The sequence below is a fragment of the Cherax quadricarinatus genome, chromosome 80 (assembly GCF_038502225.1).
Source record: "Cherax quadricarinatus isolate ZL_2023a chromosome 80, ASM3850222v1, whole genome shotgun sequence".
NCBI classification, from domain to species: Eukaryota; Metazoa; Arthropoda; class Malacostraca; order Decapoda; family Parastacidae; genus Cherax; species Cherax quadricarinatus.
The window spans coordinates 10,648,450-10,669,079 of NC_091371.1; the positions used below are offsets into that span (position 1 = coordinate 10,648,450).

The following is a 20,630-nucleotide window of genomic DNA, read 5'->3' on the forward strand; positions in this document are numbered from 1 at the left end:
TCGCCCTGTGGTCCTTGGTTTCTATGATGAGCTTTTCACCCAGCTCTTTGGGGAACTTTAGAGCACACTTGCGCCCTGCTTCAAGGGTCTCCGACCCTATTGGGATGAAGTTATAGCAAGGGGGAAGGTCTTCATATTTGCGGATCTTCTGGGTCTCCCTGTGACTGGCAGCTCCACCCCCTTCCACTACGGAGTATGGCAAGTAGGTGTCTGCCAATGCGGCAGCACAGGTGTAGTCCCAAGCAATCTGCTTTCCATCCTTCCAGGGTAGCATAGTGGCTCCATCAGGACGCTTTTGACTTCCATCAGACCTCTGCACTTGGGGTTCCCGTTGAGCTGGGCAACGGGCTGTGGCAAATATCGCAAACCAAGCGATACAAGATGCATAACAACCATGGGGGAGTAGAATGATAGCTCTAGACCTTTCATGTTGCAATCAACACATCAGGAGCTTGCAATGATGCAGAAAAGAGGAGAAAGTCCTGGTAAATACGGTCACAGGTAACGTCCTTGCTGAACGTATATGTCTGATCAATGTTACATTATTTACTCATATAAGTGCATAGATATGTTAATACATAACCATATTATCTTTCCTCCCTTCCTGCAGCTTTATTCATTAGGTGTTCTTTAGCACTAGTTCCGTGGCTCAGATGGTAGCTCCCTTAGCTCACTGGGGGTCAGTGGTTCGATCCCAGGCACGGTTGGAAACACTGGGTATGTCTCCTTACACTTCTGTTCCCTGTTTACTTAGCATTAAGTAGGTACCTGGGTGTTAATCGACGGATGTGGGTCGCATGCTGGGGGGTTGGTATACCTTAAATAGCTCTCTGACTGAATTCAACTGTATAAAAAATGTATGTATATCAAAATAATTCCAGTACTGTATTGTTGTATTAAAATTTAGTTCAGTCATAATCAGAGGCTGAAGGTACAAAAAATATTTCACTAATACTTATTTGTTTTCGTTTTTAACCTTTACAAACCTGGTTCTTAAGAAATCTGTATACACAGTCGAGTGTCAGTTCTTGATACTGTCACTTTCAGCGTTTCCAGTTTCGTAGTTCATCCCGTCCTACATGATTCCCTGGACCCGAGTTAAGGACGACTGTCACCATCTTTCGCTGGGCGAGATGTGATCTGTTTTTGTTAGGGTATAGAATCTTGAAGAACAGGAGGATTCTACTTAACATTATAAAACAGTTAAGTCTAAGAACATGCGTGCCTCAGGTTTATCTAAATATATTGTTAGCTATTTCCCGTCATGCACGAATCGAAGGATATTCGTAGGTATGTCACTAAAGATGCTACTGCGGTAGCTCCTTCTTTAGGAACACCTGAAATTTATATACCCTTTTCAGCCAGATTATATACCTTCTATTGTTTTGTTTTTCAGTTACGAAAACAGTATGTCATCTGTTACCCACTGACTGCATGACTCTAACTCACTTGATGGTAGTTTAACTGTATCCTGACACAGAGGTTGTTCATTTACGAACAATGGAAATTTACATTTAATACTAATGGGCATGTCATTAACCTAGCACAGGGAGAGTAGGCTGCCCCTGACACTGCCTCGTGAACCTCCACTAGAACACAACAGAGGTTCAGTTTCTATATTACTGACCTCCACACTTGGTTTCCTGGTGTTTAATTATCCATTTTTTCTTTATTTGCTACCCTCCGCTGTTGTATATGCCTAATTTTGAGTCTAAAGTAACTATGCTTGTGAAAATTTCTTGTCGCATTTCGGTTCGTATATACTCCGTTAGGTTAATTAACGAGGCATCAAATTAATAAGATCCCTTGAAACCTGATAGGTAATTACGTGGTACTCTATCATATTTCTTTCACATTTGTTAATACACTTCTCTCTCCAGGATTTCCAGTATAACATTACCCCTCAAGGAAGGTTCCTTGATGTTGGTGAGGGGCTCTTGATTTAGGGAATTGGATCTGTGCTCCAGTTCCCCGAATTAAGCCTGAATGCCTTCCACATATCCCCCTCCCCCAGGCGCTGTATAATCCTCCGGGTTTAGCGCTTCCCCCTTGATTATAATAATAATAATCCAGTATAACATTAGATACAATAGTGAGGCTTTACTGTATTTTAGCTCTTTACGTAATTACAGATATATTTCAGTATGCAGTAATTAATATATTTCAGAAATATATGTTGAATATGCGGTATAGTGGCGAACAAGATAGATAGAAATAGATAGATAGATAGATAGAAATCTTTAGCTCAAGATCTTTCGCGCGCTCTGTGCGTCGTCAGGAGCTATGCAATGTTGCAAGGCTAGCAAGAGATGGTTCGACACTTTACTCAACCTGACGACACTGGAGGACAGGAGGAATAGAGCAGACATGATAGCGACGTATAGAATACCGAAAGGAATTGACAAGGTGAACAGGGCCAGAATGTTTCAGATATGGGAAGCAGCAAAAAAACGGATACAACTAGAAGTTGAAAACTCAGATGAGTCATAGATATGTTAGGCAGCATTTCTTCAGCCTTTAAGTTGTTAGGAAGTGGAACATTCTTCAGCCTTTAAGTTGTTAGGAAGTGGAACAATCTGGAGAGTAAAGTAGTGAAGATAGGATCCATACACAGCTTTAATAAGAGGTACGATAAAACGCGTGGAGCAGGGAGAGAGTGGACCTAGCAGCTACTAGCGAAGAGAAGCGGCCAGGAGCTGTGAATCGACCCCTGCAACCACAAATAGTTGAGTACAAATAGAAGAGTACACACACACACATACCTGCTTGCAAGAGACCAATCACAAACCTTGATCAAGAGGGTGGAACTGTACCCGAGTTCTCATTGGAAGACGCACTCTGACGCAAAGCATAAACATCGCAGGGAGCTTACAAAATTCAGCTGTGTTGGCCCGTGCCGAAGGCTGAATCTTCCCTGTCGCTGTGCTCCCTTGGGTCGCCGGTAATGCTTAAAAGTTTGTACTCTGCACTACGCGATTCAGTCGCCAGGATATCAGTGTTGGGTCCGTGTGTGAGTACGCTATCCTCCTGTGAGAGGATCATATACATAGCTAATGTTTAGATAAACACCTACTTACATGTGTGATATATATTACGTACAGAGAGGCTACCTGCGCAGTCTTACCACAGGTGTGAGCACGAACAGGTGTTGAGAGTACAGTAGGAAAACAGCATCATGCGATTGTTTGTATCTGTTCAACTGGTGTCTCGGGCTGTGCAACAGATATGGAGGACTCCTCAGAGTATCTGTGCCACACGGGGTTATCTACACGCCTGCAGATCCTTTTCCTCCAACGAGGTCAAATCAGCAGTCACACCTGCGGAGATCACCACCACTCCCATCCCTGAGATCACAGATGCCTTCCCACACCTGCAGACTCACGAGAGCATACACAAGTTCTCCCTGGAACAGGTGAGACTACAGGAGTTTGTATGCTTCGCTATTAGCCGCACTTGCAAGCATGTATATACACCGAAAGATGTATGTTTCTCGGTGTGTGTATACATACACACATATACACTACTTGATGTATATGTTTCTCTTAGTCGTGTCTGTATAGGCCTAGAATGATATATATATATATATATATATATATATATATATATATATATATATATATATATATATATATATATATATATATATATATATATATATATATATATAGTAACCCCAGGAGCGCGATGAGAGTGATTTGACTTCCTCAGATCAAGGATGATTACCTCCCATTCCCAAAATGCCATGTGAACCCCCATGAGTCTTGAGTTTTCTTCTGGTAATGATTACTAATGATGATGATAATAATTAAAATGTGTTTTTCGTCTCAATCATCAGATGAATTGACGTCATTAGGTCCGTCCTTGGCAGCGCTACACACGTTCTTTTAATGGCTGACGCTTCATATATAGTTTATTTTAACGCCTGGAGAATGTGGGGGGAAGGATTTAATTTTTTGGCGAGCTCTAAACCCGTGCGAGTCATTCTGCCCAAGTTCTTTAGGCTCGATCCTCTGACCGCTATGCGCGGGACAGACTCGCTACCTAAACTGCATCTGCTGTGACAATATTACAGACCGGGCCGCGGGGGCGTTGACCCCCGGAACTCTCTCCAGGTAAACTCCAGGTAATCTTTATGGAGAAACGTTTCGCCCACAAGGGGATCCATCACTTGAATACAAAGACGTAGAACGAAGTCTTTTATAGTAGAACCAGTAGAAAGAGCGAAGAGATACAGCAGCTGCAGATGTGGTCACAAGTGGACGGGTGCCAATAGTGAAAGCACAGTAGGTCAGACCCAAAAGGTGAGCCAGAGATTTAGCAGTCGAGTTGTAAAAACATCTTGCAGTTTCCTACAAGGAAGCTAGTGATCAAATAGTGGAGAGAGAGTGGAAGGGGTGAAGCGATGCAGCAGTAACAGGGGAGATCACATGTGGGCGGGGTCTACATGAATATTGTATAGATCACCTGGAAATATAATCGTATTAGTGAATCCATAAGGGATTAATTAGCACCTGGAGAATGGAGAGGTCGGGATAAATAAGTTTAATCCAAGGAAGGGGACAATAACTTCAGTTCCGGGAATCCGAAGCCTTCCATTACATAGAAGAACTCCTTAGATTAGGTAAGATTTGTCAAGAAACAGGACAAATATTTTCTGACGCGGATCTTAAGTCATATGAGGACCCCGCAGCTGGAGCTTTTGGTCATCTGACCGAGGCCTTCCACTGGCTTATCGGTCCACAGATTTAAAAAGTAAGGTTATAAATGTACTTCTTAAGGCTGCCTTGAGTATAGTATGACTGGTGCAGTAGTATCAGTGAGACAAAATAACTTTTTCAAACTGATTACCCTCATTGTTATATTTTTAATAGAAGTAGATAACAGTTTTTCTCTGGTGATTATCTCTGTCAACAAAGCTCGTTCAGATTACCTTATTAAAGCTCGTTCTGGCTCCTCGTCCTGTACCTCGTTACTGGGTAAGGATGCTATAGTTTGTCAAGGTCATCTTCTCTCTCTCATACAAGGTTATATCGGGTCCAGAGTTACGAAGAACCATTTACCAGCTAAGAGTTTCTGTGTAGTAGCATGGAGACAGTAACTAAGAAGATTAATTGGTCTGTATATTTCGACCCCCTTCTGGGATCCTCTTTATCTGCTGAAGAGGATCACTGAATGGATCGAAATATATAGACTAATTAATCTTCTGTGTTGCTGTCTACATGTGGGTTATTATTGAACACTGACAAGTGTTCATTACACTTTAGTTATCCATACACACTTTATCTGAAGGTAAACTACATAATGCAGAGTACAGGACGAAGTTGGAGCCATCTGTGAGTAAACAATATTTCTCAAATATCTGTCATGAAATTTTTTTCCAGACCAAAGTTCAGCGAACTATGTTCACTGATGAAGTGATGTTCTTGGGAAAAGTACAATTAGATTACAACTGTTGGTAGCTAGCTGCCCGTCTTGTGGTATAAGAGCTATATTTATCTCATATTTTAGAAGGAAGGAAGAGTTAGCCAAGTGCATGAGTGGGAGGATCAGCTGTTCATAGCGTCGGGGTTAGTGTGTTATCACTGTTAAAGATCTGAGAGTTGAGTTCATAGGGTACAAGTTGGGAACTGCCTACGTGGAGTCTACCTGGAGGTCGTTCCGGGTGTCAACGTATCATGTGGGAGTTCGACACGTGGATTAGGTAAAGTAATACTCACGTAGGCTGGTAGTACGTATAATTACAGATAATGTGGGTAGCGCCCTTACAGCCGTAACCTAGTCTGTCTGCTCTCTCTCGTACAACTGACTGACTGGCCGCCCACAGTACCCATATGTGAGAGGGTCTTTGAATACTGTAGTACGTATAATTACAGATAATGTGGGTAGCGCCCTTACAGCCGTAACCTAGTCTCTCTGCTCTCTCTCGTACAACTGACTGGCCGCCCACAGTACCCATATGTGAGAGGGTCTTTGAATACTGCCAGGTCAGCGCAATATGAGTTCAGACAGTGACTCAGGCAGAGACGGTTGGTCGTGAGTCAACTGGCACAGTGGTTACTGGTAACTGGTTACTACTACTGAGAAACGCTCCAGCGACCCAGTCTTTGACCAAGCCTCCCGGTGAATCAAGGCCTGATCAGCCTGACTCAACATGTCAGCCAGACCTTACAGTTACACTCGTAGATGCTGGACTCTTCCAGGAAAGTGTCTTGATGCTTCTCAAGGGCTCTTGATCTAAGATCTTGCTCCTTTACCTCCTCTTCCTCCTCCTCCTCCTCTGCCATAATGTCAGGAGCAGCTACCAGGGTTGGCAGAGGAAACAGAGCGAAGGGCAGTGGCCAGAACCAAGCCATGCTGCTGCACTGCCAACCCTCATCCCTCTTCCTTGCTCAACTTTCTCTCTCTCTCTCTCTCTCTCTCTCTCTCTCTCTCTCTCTCTCTCTCTCTCTCTCTCTCTCTCTCTCTCTTTACACACAACATGCACGTTCCTATTTACCACTTCTCGACCTTTAACAACAAAATCTCTCTCTCATCTTTCTCTCTTTTTTTTTAACGTATTCACGATTTTCTGGTTCGTTCATTATACTACAATAAGTTTTCATCCTCCCCGGCTGAGGGGAAACTGAGCTATCATTCACAATGATATAAAAAAAATTATCACTGTCAGACACAAACCTGTGAACTTAATGTTGCTAGCAACTGTTAAGTTTTTATAACAAAGTTGACAGTAAATAAGCTAGGACAGCTACTCACTCCTGCAAGAGTAGTAAGTCTGTGTGTGTGTGTGTGTGTGTGTGTGTGTGTGTGTGTGTGTGTGTGTGTGTGTGTGTGTGGGCACAGAGTGCAAAACAAGCGTGGATACTATTCTCGGGGTCATTGTACTGGTCGACACGTCTCTTGGTCCTTGCCACCAATGATAAATCCCAAGCATTTCTTCATAGTATTTCCAGCTTATCACTCACTGAATAGATTAGAATATCAGCGTAAATACTCGAGTATTTTACGGTGTCAAAGTTACTTCGCATCTGGCGGAATTTGTCAGTATTTACCACCATTAAAATAACAGTTCTCATGGCTAGGCTCCTTCAATGCTGGAGAAGAATTCTTGAGTTAAGGAATTGAAGCCATTATTCTATGGATGAAACCTGAGTGCCTCCCATTTTCAGGCACTGTATGACCCCCCCCCTCCTCGAGTCATAGCGTAATAACCGCGGTAAGGTAATAACAGAATTACTACGATCGCTGGCATCGTTCTTATGCCCCTTCCCCCCGGTTAATGCCTCCCAGACCCCGTGTATCCACACACACCAACACTGCCAGAAAATATCTTACAAACTTTTGCAAGGTAACTCATGAGAGTTGCTTACATTTACGGAGGATTTATATTAGGTTATGGAGGATTTATACTAGTTTATGGAGGATTTATCTTGATCTGGCTAATCCTTTCAGAGACCTTCATCACAAACTTGCTCTCAGTGTCGAAAAATATTTAAAATATATTTTTTTTTCAAAATCTTAAGAACATTTTTTTGAGTTTTAAAAGAAAAAGTAAGAAAATTGCAATTAGTACTTACCGAGATATAGAGGCGTGAAGCTGACAGAAAGTGAGCTGAGAGCAACGTCGGCGACACAATACCCGCACGAATATTGTCAATATGTTTGCAAAGCTTGTTTACACAAACCAACAATTATTTAAAATTGTTTATTACTATTGTTCTATAATATATATTTATACATATAGTCACTAAGCACGTTATTAGAAGTGCTGGAGTTTGTGAAATTCTTTGAAACGTGGTGCCATGTACAGTGCTGTTTTACACTCCTCACACACAAAACAAGTGTCTTTTCGTGTTTATTGGAGTTTTGTTGTATGTGCACAACTAAAACCTCTTCTGAACAAATTTCTTCTTAGTTGGAGGCAAATGAATTAGGTAGTGATCACTTGCCTCAAACGAGAGGGTATTTTGTGATAATTTCATGGGAAGTTTTCTATTGCAGGTCCTGGGCATTGCTTTCAGTCACAAATTCCTCAAAATCATGAAATTTATCTTCACTGACACTTCCATCTGTGTTAGAACTATCACTTGGGAAGAGAAGAGTCCCAGTTCGCCGGGCAGTGAGGTACTTCTTACCGCGAGGCATGGTAAACAAGGACTACTGAAATGGCGTTCCCATAAATGACCACTGGGTCCCCGATTTTTTTATACTACACACACTGGACACGAAGGTACATTCTCTCACATGTAGGTCTACCAGCTTTCTCCCGCTAGATTTCAAGCCGCTAGAATTTTGGCGTAATATTAGGGTACCGACACTGGCTTCCAAGCCGAAATATTACGGCACCTACAGTGAAAGGGTTAAATGGCTTAAATTTGCATATATTTACGGAGGATTTATCTTGATCTGGTTAATTGGGTTTAAAGCCTACCTACTAAGACGAGAGTCATTATGGCGGCTTCACCTCAAGAATACTTTAATACCTATGAAAAGGATTTAAATGTACTCTCAGCATATATACAATGAGAGAGATTCTCCTCACCCCTCCATGTTGACACTGTCACGTGTGCTCCATGTTGACACTGTCACGTGTGCTCCATGTTGACACTGTCACGTGTGCTCCATGTTGACACTGTCACGTGTGCTCCATGTTGACACTGTCACGTGTGCTCCATGTTGACACTGTCACGTGTGCTCAATGTTGACACTGTCACTTGACAGTCGAGTGAGACTGATATGACTAAAAGTCACAATAACTTGGACGAAATAATTCACAATTCACCCGCATTTTCGGGAGGGAAGAAAACCAGATGTGTCGCCCCCCAGGACCTTTTATCAAGTCCCAACCTGGTAATGGTCCAACCCAGATGTTGAGGGGATATTAACCCAGTTGTTGAGGAGATCATTAACCCAGATGTTGAGGGGATATTAACCCAGTTGTTGAGGGGATCATTAACCCAGATGTTGAGGGGTCATTAACCCAGATGTTGAGGGGATATTAACTCAGTTGTTGAAGTGATCATTAACCCAGATGTTTAGGGGTTATTAACCCAGATGTTGAGGGGATCATTAACCAAGATGTTGAGGGGGTCATTGACCCAGATGTTGAGGGGTTATTAACCCAGTTGTTGAGGGCTCATTACCCCAGATGTTGAGGGGATATTAACCCAGGTGTTGAAGGGATCATTAACCCAGATGTTGAGGGGTTATTAACTCAGTTGTTGAAGGGTTCATTAACCCAGATGTTGAGGGGTCATTAACCCAGATGTTGAGGGGATATTAACCCAGTTGTTGAGGGAATCATTATACCAGATGTTGAGGGGTTATTAACCAAGATGTTGAGGGTTCATTAACCTAAATGTTGAGGGGATCATTAACCCAGATGTTTAGGGGTTATTAACTCAGATGTTGAAGGGTTATTAACCCAGATGTTGAGGGGTTATTAACCCAGATGTTGAGGGGATCATTAACCAAGATGTTGAGGGGGTCATTGACCCAGATGTTGAGGGGTTATTAACCCAGTTGTTGAGGGCTCATTACCCCAGATGTTGAGGGGATATTAACCCAGGTGTTGAAGGGATCATTAACCCAGATGTTGAGGGGTTATTAACTCAGTTGTTGAAGGGTTCATTAACCCAGATGTTGAGGGGTCATTAACCCAGATGTTGAGGGGATGTTAACCCAGTTGTTGAGGGAATCATTAACCCAGATGTTGAGGGGTTATTAACCAAGATGTTGAGGGTTCATTAACCTAAATGTTGAGGCGATCATTAACCCAGATGTTTAGGGGTTATTAACTCAGATGTTGAAGGGTTATTAACCCAGATGTTGAGGTGTTATTAACCCAGATGTTGAGGGGATCATTAACCAAGATGTTGAGGGGGTCATTGACCCAGATGTTGAGGGGTTATTAACCCAGTTGTTGAGGGCTCATTACCCCAGATGTTGAGGGGATATTAACCCAGGTGTTGAAGGGATCATTAACCCAGATGTTGAGGGGTTATTAACTCAGTTGTTGAAGGGTTCATTAACCCAGATGTTGAGGGGTCATTAACCCAGATGTTGAGGGGATGTTAACCCAGTTGTTGAGGGAATCATTAACCCAGATGTTGAGGGGTTATTAACCAAGATGTTGAGGGTTCATTAACCTAAATGTTGAGGGGATCATTAACCAAGATGTTTAGGGGTTATTAACTCAGATGTTGAAGGGTTATTAACCCAGATGTTGAGGTGTTATTAACCCAGATGTTGAGGGGATCATTAACCAAGATGTTGAGGGGGTCATTGACCCAGATGTTGAGGGGTTATTAACCCAGTTGTTGAGGGCTCATTACCCCAGATGTTGAGGGGATATTAACCCAGGTGTTGAAGGGATCATTAACCCAGATGTTGAGGGGTTATTAACTCAGTTGTTGAAGGGTTCATTAACCCAGATGTTGAGGGGTCATTAACCCAGATGTTAAGGGGATGTTAACCCAGTTGTTGAGGGAATCATTAACCCAGATGTTGAGGGGTTATTAACCAAGATGTTGAGGGTTCATTAACCTAAATGTTGAGGGGATCATTAACCCAGATGTTGAGGGGTCATTAACCCAGATGTTGAGGGGTTATTAACCCAGATGTTGAGGGGTCATTAACCCAGATGTTGAGGGGTCATTAACCCAGATGTTGAGGGGTCATTAACCCAGATGTTGAGGGGATCATTAACCAAGATGTTGAGGGGTCATTAACCCAGATGTTGAGGGGTCATTAACCCAGATGTTGAGGGATCATTAACCCAGATGTTGAGGGGATCATTAACCAAGATGTTGAGGGGTCATTAACACAGATGTTGAGGGGTCATTAACCCAGATGTTGAGGGATCATTAACCCAGATGTTGAGGGGTCATTAACCCAGATGTTGAGGGGGGTCATTAACCCTGATGTTGAGGGGGTCATTAACCCAGATGTTGAGGGGCTCATTAACCCAGATGTTGAGGGATCATTAACCAAGATGTTGAGGGGGTCATTAACCCAGATGCTGAGGGGGTCATTAACCCAGATGTTGAAGGGTCATTAACCCAGATGTTGAGGGGGTCATTAACCCTGATGTTGAGGGTCATTATCCCAGATGTTGCGGGATCATTAACCCTGATGTTGAGGGGTCATTAACCCAGATGTTGAGGGGATCATTAATCCAGATGTTGAGGGGTCATTAACCCAGATGTTGAGGGGGTCATTAACCCAGATGTTGAGGAGTCATTAGCCCAGATGTTGAGGGGTTATTAACCCAGATGTTGAGGGGTCATTAACCCAGATGTTGAGGGGGCCATTAACCCAGATGTTGAGGAGGTCATTAACCCAGATGTTGAAGGGTCATTAACCCAGATGTTGAGGGGATCATTAACCCAGATGTTGAGGGGTCATTAACCCAGATGTTGAGGGATCATTAACCCAGATGTTGAGGGGGTCATTAACCCAGATATTGAGGGGTCATTATCTCAGTAGTAGTAACCAGTTACCAGTCTAGTAACCAGTTACCGTAACCGTCCGTTGACTCAACGACCAACCGTCTTGAGTCACGGTCTTCATATTGTGCTGAGCTGACACTATTTCAAAACACCCACTACGGGGTACTGGCCAGACGGCTAGTCAGTTTTACGAGTGTAACCAAGGAGATAGGTACGGCTGGCAAGAGCTCTGTCCACATAACAGTAATTATACGTATAACAGCCTACGTGAGTATTTCTACCCTAATCCACGTATCGAACTCCCACATGATAAATGGTGGCAGCGGTGGGATTAAATGTAAATAACCTGTATAGATGAATAATTACAGTATCAACTTACAGTATTCAAGAATTTTTTTTTGTGTTCATGTTCTCTCCGCATTCTGAGAGTTAACAGTCTAGATTTGCGTGCACCGAATCTGCCTTTCTGTTAAACACTCTTTCTTTGTATATATTCCTTCCTCAGAATCCGTAGATCACACGAATACAGATCGATCGATCAAAATTTTTGTTTTTATCACTTGTAATCTCAATGTTGAGTTCGTTGTTCATTTGTTGAGTTTTAAGTTGTACTATAGTATACCTTGTATGCATTACAGTTTCAGTTACGTAAGCTTTCATTCCAATGTTCTACTTATGTATCTATAATGTTCATGTTGTGTACTTTGACATTGTATAGAATCAGCCCAAGCCGTATACCTGCCATCTCTAGTTTGTATTAGTTGTATGTCGGGACGACATACGTTAGCGTCGCCGAGCTCTCAGTAGTAGTAACCAGTTACCAGTCTAGTAACCAGTTACCGTAACCGTCCGTTGACTCAACGACCAACCGTCTTGAGTCACGGTCTTCATATTGTGCTGAGCTGACACTATTTCAAAACACCCACTACGGGGTACTGGCCAGACGGCTAGTCAGTTTTACGAGTGTAACCAAGGAGATAGGTACGGCTGGCAAGAGCTCTGTCCACATAACAGTAATTATACGTATAACAGCCTACGTGAGTATTTCTACCCTAATCCACGTATCGAACTCCCACATGATAATTAACCAAGATGTTGAGGGCGTCATTAACCCAGATATTGAGGGGGTCATTAACCCAGATGTTGAGGGATCATTAACCCAGATGTTGAGGGGATCATTAACCCAGATATTGAGGGGGTCATTAACCCAGATGTTGAGGGATTATTAACCCAGATGTTGAGGGGGTCATTAACCCAGATATTGAGGGGGTCATTAACCCAGATGTTGAGGGATCATTAACGCAGATGTTGAGGGATCATTAACCAAGATGTTGAGGGGGTCATTAACCCAGATGCTGAGGGGGTCATTAACCCAGATGTTGAAAGGTCATTAACCCAGATGTTGAGGGAGTCATTAACCCTGATGTTGAGGGTCATTAACCCAGATGTTGCGGGATCATTAACCCTGATGTTGAGGGGTCATTAACCCAGATGTTGAGGGGATCATTAATCCAGATGTTGAGGGGTCATTAACCCAGATGTTGAGGGGGTCATTAACCCAGATGTTGAGGAGTCATTAGCCCAGATGTTGAGGGGTTATTAACCCAGATGTTGAGGGGTCATTAACCCAGATGTTGAGGGGGCTATTAACCCAGATGTTGAGGAGGTCATTAACCCAGATGTTGAAGAGTCATTAACCCAGATGTTGAGGGGATCATTAACCCAGATGTTGAGGGGTCATTAACCCAGATGTTGAGGGATCATTAACCCAGATGTTGAGGGGGTCATTAACCCAGATATTGAGAGGTCATTAACCAAGATGTTGAGGGCGTCATTAACCCAGATATTGAGGGGGTCATTAACCCAGATGTTGAGGGATTATTAACCCAGATGTTGAGGGATCATTAACCCAGATATTGAGGGGGTCATTAACCCAGATGTTGAGGGATCATTAACCCAGATGTTGAGGGATCATTAACCAAGATGTTGAGGGGGTCATTAACCCAGATGCTGAGGGGGTCATTAACCCAGATGTTGAAAGGTCATTAACCCAGATGTTGAGGGAGTCATTAACCCTGATGTTGAGGGTCATTAACCCAGATGTTGCGGGATCATTAACCCTGATGTTGAGGGGTCATTAACCCAGATGTTGAGGGGATCATTAATCCAGATGTTGAGGGGTCATTAACCCAGATGTTGAGGGGGTCATTAACCCAGATGTTGAGGAGTCATTAGCCCAGATGTTGAGGGGTTATTAACCCAGATGTTGAGGGGTCATTAACCCAGATGTTGAGGGGGCCATTAACCCAGATGTTGAGGAGGTCATTAACCCAGATGTTGAAGAGTCATTAACCCAGATGTTGAGGGGATCATTAACCCAGATGTTGAGGGGTCATTAACCCAGATGTTGAGGGATCATTAACCCAGATGTTGAGGGGGTCATTAACCCAGATATTGAGGGGTCATTAACCAAGATGTTGAGGGCGTCATTAACCCAGATATTGAGGGGGTCATTAACCCAGATGTTGAGGGATCATTAACCCAGATGTTGAGGGGATCATTAACCCAGATATTGAGGGGGTCATTAACCCAGATGTTGAGGGATCATTAACCCAGATGTTGAGGGGGTCATTAACCCAGATGTTGAGGGATCATTAACCCAGATATTGAGGGGGTCATTAACCCAGATGTTGAGGGATCATTAACCCAGATGTTGAGGGGGTCATTAGCCCAGATATTGAGGGGGTCATTAACCCAGATGTTGAGGGATCATTAACCCAGATGTTGAGGGGATCATTAACCCAGATGTTGAGGGATCATTAACCCAGATGTTGAGGGGGGTCATTAACCCAGATGTTGAGGGGGTCATTAACCCAGATGTTGAGGGGTTATTAACCCAGATGTTGAAGGGGCATTAACCCCTAAGAGGAACATAGAAAAATGAATCTTAACGCTATTTACGTTGTGAGCACAAGTGGCCGGTTTTCATTCGTGTGAGAGTGACACTATAACCTGCTTCATTCCGTCTAGATAGACAGTTGTGACACTAGAACTTGCTTCATTCCGTCTAGATAGACAGTTGTGACACTATAACTTGCTTCATTCCGTCTAGATAGACAGTTGTGACACTAGAACCTGCTTCACTCCGTCTAGATAGACAGTTGTGACACTAGAACCTGCTTCACTCCGTCTAGATAGACAGCTGTGACACTAGGAGCTGGCTCATTCTGTAGAGCTTTATCAACCTCTGGCTTGGTTAAGCTCTACACAAGCAATACGTTGTCCTAATAATCACTTGCTATGTAAAGTCTTGTCATACTTATCGGCTTCGTTTGTCAGTCAAAGCAATTGCTAAACTTCCAGTGACCGATAATAATCTTTGTCTATACACTGATATAGACAATCCTGTATACACACAGAGGGATATACCCCTATGGGTGTATACAATGAGAAATTCACAGTGTATACAATGAGAGATGCACTCGTCTGTGTGCACACAATGAGAGGTGCACTCGTCTGTGTGCACACAATGAGAGGTGCACTCGTCTGTGTGCACACAATGAGAGGTGCACTCTTCTGTGTGTATACACTGAGAGGTGCACTCTTCTGTGTGTATACAATGAGAGGTGCACTCTTCTGTGTGTATACACTGAGAGGTGCACTCTTCTGTGTGTATACACTGACAGGTGCACTCTTCTGTGTGTATACAATGAGAGGTGCACTCTTCTGTGTGTATACAATGAGAGGTGCACTCTTCTGTGTGTATACACTGAGAGGTGCACTCTTCTGTGTGTATACAATGAGAGGTGCACTCTTCTGTGTGTATACAATGAGAGGTGCACTCTTCTGTGTGTATACAATGAGAGGTGCACTCTTCTGTGTGTATACACTGAGAGGTGCACTCTTCTGTGTGTATACAATGAGAGGTGCACTCTTCTGTGTGTATACAATGAGAGGTGCACTCTTCTGTGTGTATACACTAAGAGGTGCACTCTTCTGTGTGTATACAATGAGAGGTGCACTCTTCTGTGTGTATACAATGAGAGGTGCACTCTTCTGTGTGTATACACTGAGAGGTGCACTCTTCTGTGTGTATACACTGAGAGGTGCACTCTTCTGTGTGCATACACTGAGAGGTGCACTCTTCTGTGTGTATACAATGAGAGGTGCACTCTTCTGTGTGCATACACTGAGAGGTGCACTCTTCTGTGTGTATACAATGAGAGGTGCACTCTTCTGTGTGTATACACTGAGAGGTGCACTCTTCTGTGTGTATACAATGAGAGGTGCACTCTGTGTGTATACAATGAGAGGTGCACTCTTCTGTGTGCATACACTGAGAGGTGCACTCTTCTGTGTGTATACAATGAGAGGTGCACTCTTCTGTGTGTATACACTGAGAAGTGCACTCTTCTGTGTGTATACAATGAGAGGTGCACTCTTCTGTGTGTATACAATGAGAGGTGCACTCTTCTGTGTGTATACAATGAGAGGTGCACTCTTCTGTGTGTATACAATGAGAGGTGCACTCTTCTGTGTGTATACAATGAGAGGTGCACTCTTCTGTGTGTATACACTGAGAGGTGCACTCTTCTGTGTGTATACAATGAGAGGTGCACTCTTCTGTGTGTATACACTGAGAGGTGCACTCTTCTGTGTGTATACAATGAGAGGTGCACTCTTCTGTGTGTATACAATGAGAGGTGCACTCTTCTGTGTGTATACAATGAGAGGTGCACTCTTCTGTGTGTATACACTGAGAGGTGCACTCTTCTGTGTGTATACAATGAGAGGTGCACTCTTCTGTGTGTATACAATGAGAGGTGCACTCTTCTGTGTGTATACAATGAGAGGTGCACTCTTCTGTGTGTATACAATGAGAGGTGCACTCTTCTGTGTGTATACACTGAGAGGTGCACTCTTCTGTGTGTATACAATGAGAGGTGCACTCTTTTGTGTGTATACACTGAGAGGTGCACTCTTCTGTGTGTATACAATGAGAGGTGCACTCTTCTGTGTGTATACAATGAGAGGTGCACTCTTCTGTGTGTATACAATGAGAGGTGCACTCTTCTGTGTGTATACAATGAGAGGTGCACTCTTCTGTGTGTATACAATGAGAGGTGCACTCTTCTGTGTGTATACACTAAGAGGTGCACTCTTCTGTGTGTATACAATGAGAGGTGCACTCTTCTGTGTGTATACAATGAGAGGTGCACTCTTCTGTGTGTATACACTGAGAGGTGCACTCTTCTGTGTGTATACACTGAGAGGTGCACTCTTCTGTGTGTATACACTGAGAGGTGCACTCTTCTGTGTGTATACAATGAGAGGTGCACTCTTCTGTGTGCATACACTGAGAGGTGCACTCTTCTGTGTGTATACAATGAGAGGTGCACTCTTCTGTGTGTATACACTGAGAGGTGCACTCTTCTGTGTGTATACAATGAGAGGTGCACTCTTCTGTGTGTATACAATGAGAGGTGCACTCTTCTGTGTGCATACACTGAGAGGTGCACTCTTCTGTGTGTATACAATGAGAGGTGCACTCTTCTGTGTGTATACACTGAGAAGTGCACTCTTCTGTGTGTATACAATGAGAGGTGCACTCTTCTGTGTGTATACAATGAGAGGTGCACTCTTCTGTGTGTATACAATGAGAGGTGCACTCTTCTGTGTGTATACAATGAGAGGTGCACTCTTCTGTGTGTATACAATGAGAGGTGCACTCTTCTGTGTGTATACACTAAGAGGTGCACTCTTCTGTGTGTATACAATGAGAGGTGCACTCTTCTGTGTGTATACAATGAGAGGTGCACTCTTCTGTGTGTATACACTGAGAGGTGCACTCTTCTGTGTGTATACACTGAGAGGTGCACTCTTCTGTGTGTATACACTGAGAGGTGCACTCTTCTGTGTGTATACAATGAGAGGTGCACTCTTCTGTGTGCATACACTGAGAGGTGCACTCTTCTGTGTGTATACAATGAGAGGTGCACTCTTCTGTGTGTATACACTGAGAGGTGCACTCTTCTGTGTGTATACAATGAGAGGTGCACTCTTCTGTGTGTATACAATGAGAGGTGCACTCTTCTGTGTGCATACACTGAGAGGTGCACTCTTCTGTGTGTATACAATGAGAGGTGCACTCTTCTGTGTGTATACACTGAGAAGTGCACTCTTCTGTGTGTATACAATGAGAGGTGCACTCTTCTGTGTGTATACAATGAGAGGTGCACTCTTCTGTGTGTATACAATGAGAGGTGCACTCTTCTGTGTGTATACAATGAGAGGTGCACTCTTCTGTGTGTATACAATGAGAGGTGCACTCTTCTGTGTGTATACAATGAGAGGTGCACTCTTCTGTGTGTATACAATGAGAGGTGCACTCTTCTGTGTGTATACAATGAGAGGTGCACTCTTCTGTGTGTATACACTGAGAGGTGCACTCTTCTGTGTGTATACAATGAGAGGTGCACTCTTCTGTGTGTATACACTGAGAGGTGCACTCTTCTGTGTGTATACAATGAGAGGTGCACTCTTCTGTGTGTATACAATGAGAGGTGCACTCTTCTGTGTGTATACAATGAGAGGTGCACTCTTCTGTGTGTATACACTGAGAGGTGCACTCTTCTGTGTGTATACAATGAGAGGTGCACTCTTCTGTGTGTATACAATGAGAGGTGCACTCTTCTGTGTGTATACAATGAGAGGTGCACTCTTCTGTGTGTATACACTGAGAGGTGCACTCTTCTGTGTGTATACAATGAGAGGTGCACTCTTCTGTGTGTATACACTGAGAGGTGCACTCTTCTGTGTGTATACAATGAGAGGTGCACTCTTCTGTGTGTATACACTGAGAGGTGCACTCTTCTGTGTGTATACAATGAGAGGTGCACTCTTCTGTGTGTATACACTGAGAGGTGCACTCTTCTGTGTGTATACACTGAGAGGTGCACTCTTCTGTGTGTATACACTGAGAGGTGCACTCTTCTGTGTGTATACAATGAGAGGTGCACTCTTCTGTGTGTATACAATGAGAGGTGCACTCTTCTGTGTGTATACACTGAGAGGTGCACTCTTCTGTGTGTATACAATGAGAGGTGCACTCTTCTGTGTGTATACACTGAGAGGTGCACTCTTCTGTGTGTATACAATGAGAGGTGCACTCTTCTGTGTGTATACAATGAGAGGTGCACTCTTCTGTGTGTATACACTGAGAGGTGCACTCTTCTGTGTGTATACACTGAGAGGTGCACTCTTCTGTGTGTATACAATGAGAGGTGCACTCTTCTGTGTGTATACACTGAGAGGTGCACTCTTCTGTGTGTATACAATGAGAGGTGCACTCTTCTGTGTGTATACAATGAGAGGTACACTCTTCTGTGTGTATACACTGAGAGGTGCACTCTTCTGTGTGTATACACTGAGAGGTGCACTCCTCTGTGTGTATAGAGGAATGTGTTGCTGGCCATCAGAACGTTCCTGACCGGATGGAGTAGTATCCGCCTTCAACTGACATTTTAACAACATACGTAAATGGTTAAGACATGATTACAGTATGTTTGCAGGCACCTCATATACTTGTTTAATATAACTGTTGCATTATCTGGTGACTATTTGCAGCTCTATTGGTGATTAGCAACCAGCTAGCTACGAGAAAGTGCAGTGATCTAAAAGATAGATTCTACAGTATGCTTGCAACATCCGATATTTCCACAGTATTTGCCAAGGACAAGCAAGTTGCCATGCAGCTCCACCAGCAACAGTGCAGTATTTTACGTATAAGACGGAGAAAAATTAATTTCTTTTAAATTACTAGAGATGCCTCATGAAAATGGCTTGATAGACAAAGCCTCACATCATGCAACTGTTGAGGCGTCATAATTCTTTAGAAGGTCCTGGGATGTTCACGTCAACTCGAGAGAGTGAGTCAGGGAATGAACTTCATGTGTTGTCATGTTGTCATCCACGCAAAACATCTCGTGTTCATCAGACATCTGTTGTGTAGACGTGCTATGAAACCACAGGTGAAAACAGGTGAAATATCTACATGTTTGCGTTGAGGTGGATCGTGAAGGCTGGTACGTTGGTACGTCAGCTAGCTGAGATGTGTAACCCAGGATGGGGTCGTCGACAGCAGACGGTGATGGCCTTGAGCAACCCATGCTGTAAATATCACAAGCAAATGCTGCCAGTATAAGCAGCCACGGGCAGAGCTCCAGCAGCAGCCACGGGCAGAGCTCCAGCAGCAGCCACGGGCAAGTCTCCAGCAGCAGCCACGGGCAAGTCTCCAGCAGCAGCCACGGGCAAGTCTCCAGCAGCAGCCACGGGCAAGTCTCCAGCAGCAGCCACGGGCAAAACTGAAGCAAGCACAATGACACAGATGACAGAAATAACTTTACTAGGAACACCAAAACACGTGTTGGGATCACTAGGTATTCCTTCCCTGGGGATACCAGTAATTGGGGCTCTGGTGGCCTGGTGGCTAAAGCTCTCGCTTCACACGGCGAGGGTCTGGGTTCGATTCCCAGCCAGGGTAGAAACATTGGGCGTGTTTCTTTACACCTGTTGTCTATGTTCACCCATCAGTAAAATGGGTACCTGAGTGTTGGTCACATCCTAATGACCTAATTTGCCCGAAATGCTCAGCATAACAAGAGGCTTTCTATGTATACTAGTATGTTAGTGATGTCAGCTAGGCCAGTGTACATTGTACATGTACTTGTAGTATAAAAGATATTATTATTATTATTATTATTATTATTATTATGCACTGTAGAGGAGGCCACGTGTCCCATCTGCTAAATTTATCCTGTGTGGCCTTGTATTGTCAAGGCCAGAAATTATGTCAATATTTGGGGTTTTAATGGGCCACCATTAAGCAACTCATTATGCAGTATGTAAAACAACCACGGGGGCAGTTGAATGATAGCTCTAGGCCTTTCGTGTTATAATCAACACATCATCAGGAACTTGCAATATTGCACAAAAGAGAAGGTCCAAGCAAATACGATCACAGGAAGCGCCTTTGCAAAGGCGCTTCCTGTGATCGTATTGGACCCACTTTTGTGCAATATTGCAAGCTCCTGATGATGTGTTGATTATAACACGAAAGGCCTAGAGCTATCATTCAACTGCCCCCGTGGTTGTCTTCCATCTTGTATCGCTGAGGGGTATTGA

The 20,630-nt window shown here is 43.6% G+C and overlaps 1 protein-coding gene across 1 annotated transcript in view; it reads left to right on the plus strand.

The window, feature by feature from the left end:
* The first annotated feature begins 2,957 nt into the window (after positions 1 to 2,957).
* The window catches only part of LOC128702390 (acetyl-coenzyme A synthetase 2-like, mitochondrial), a 60,341-nt gene continuing 42,668 nt past the window's right edge, over positions 2,958 to 20,630 (plus strand). Inside the window, exon 1 of the mRNA XM_053796633.2 lies at positions 2,958 to 3,412. Coding sequence (XP_053652608.2) covers positions 3,176 to 3,412 — 237 coding nt within the window. The 5' untranslated portion in view covers positions 2,958 to 3,175. The remainder of the gene's footprint in view (positions 3,413 to 20,630) is intronic.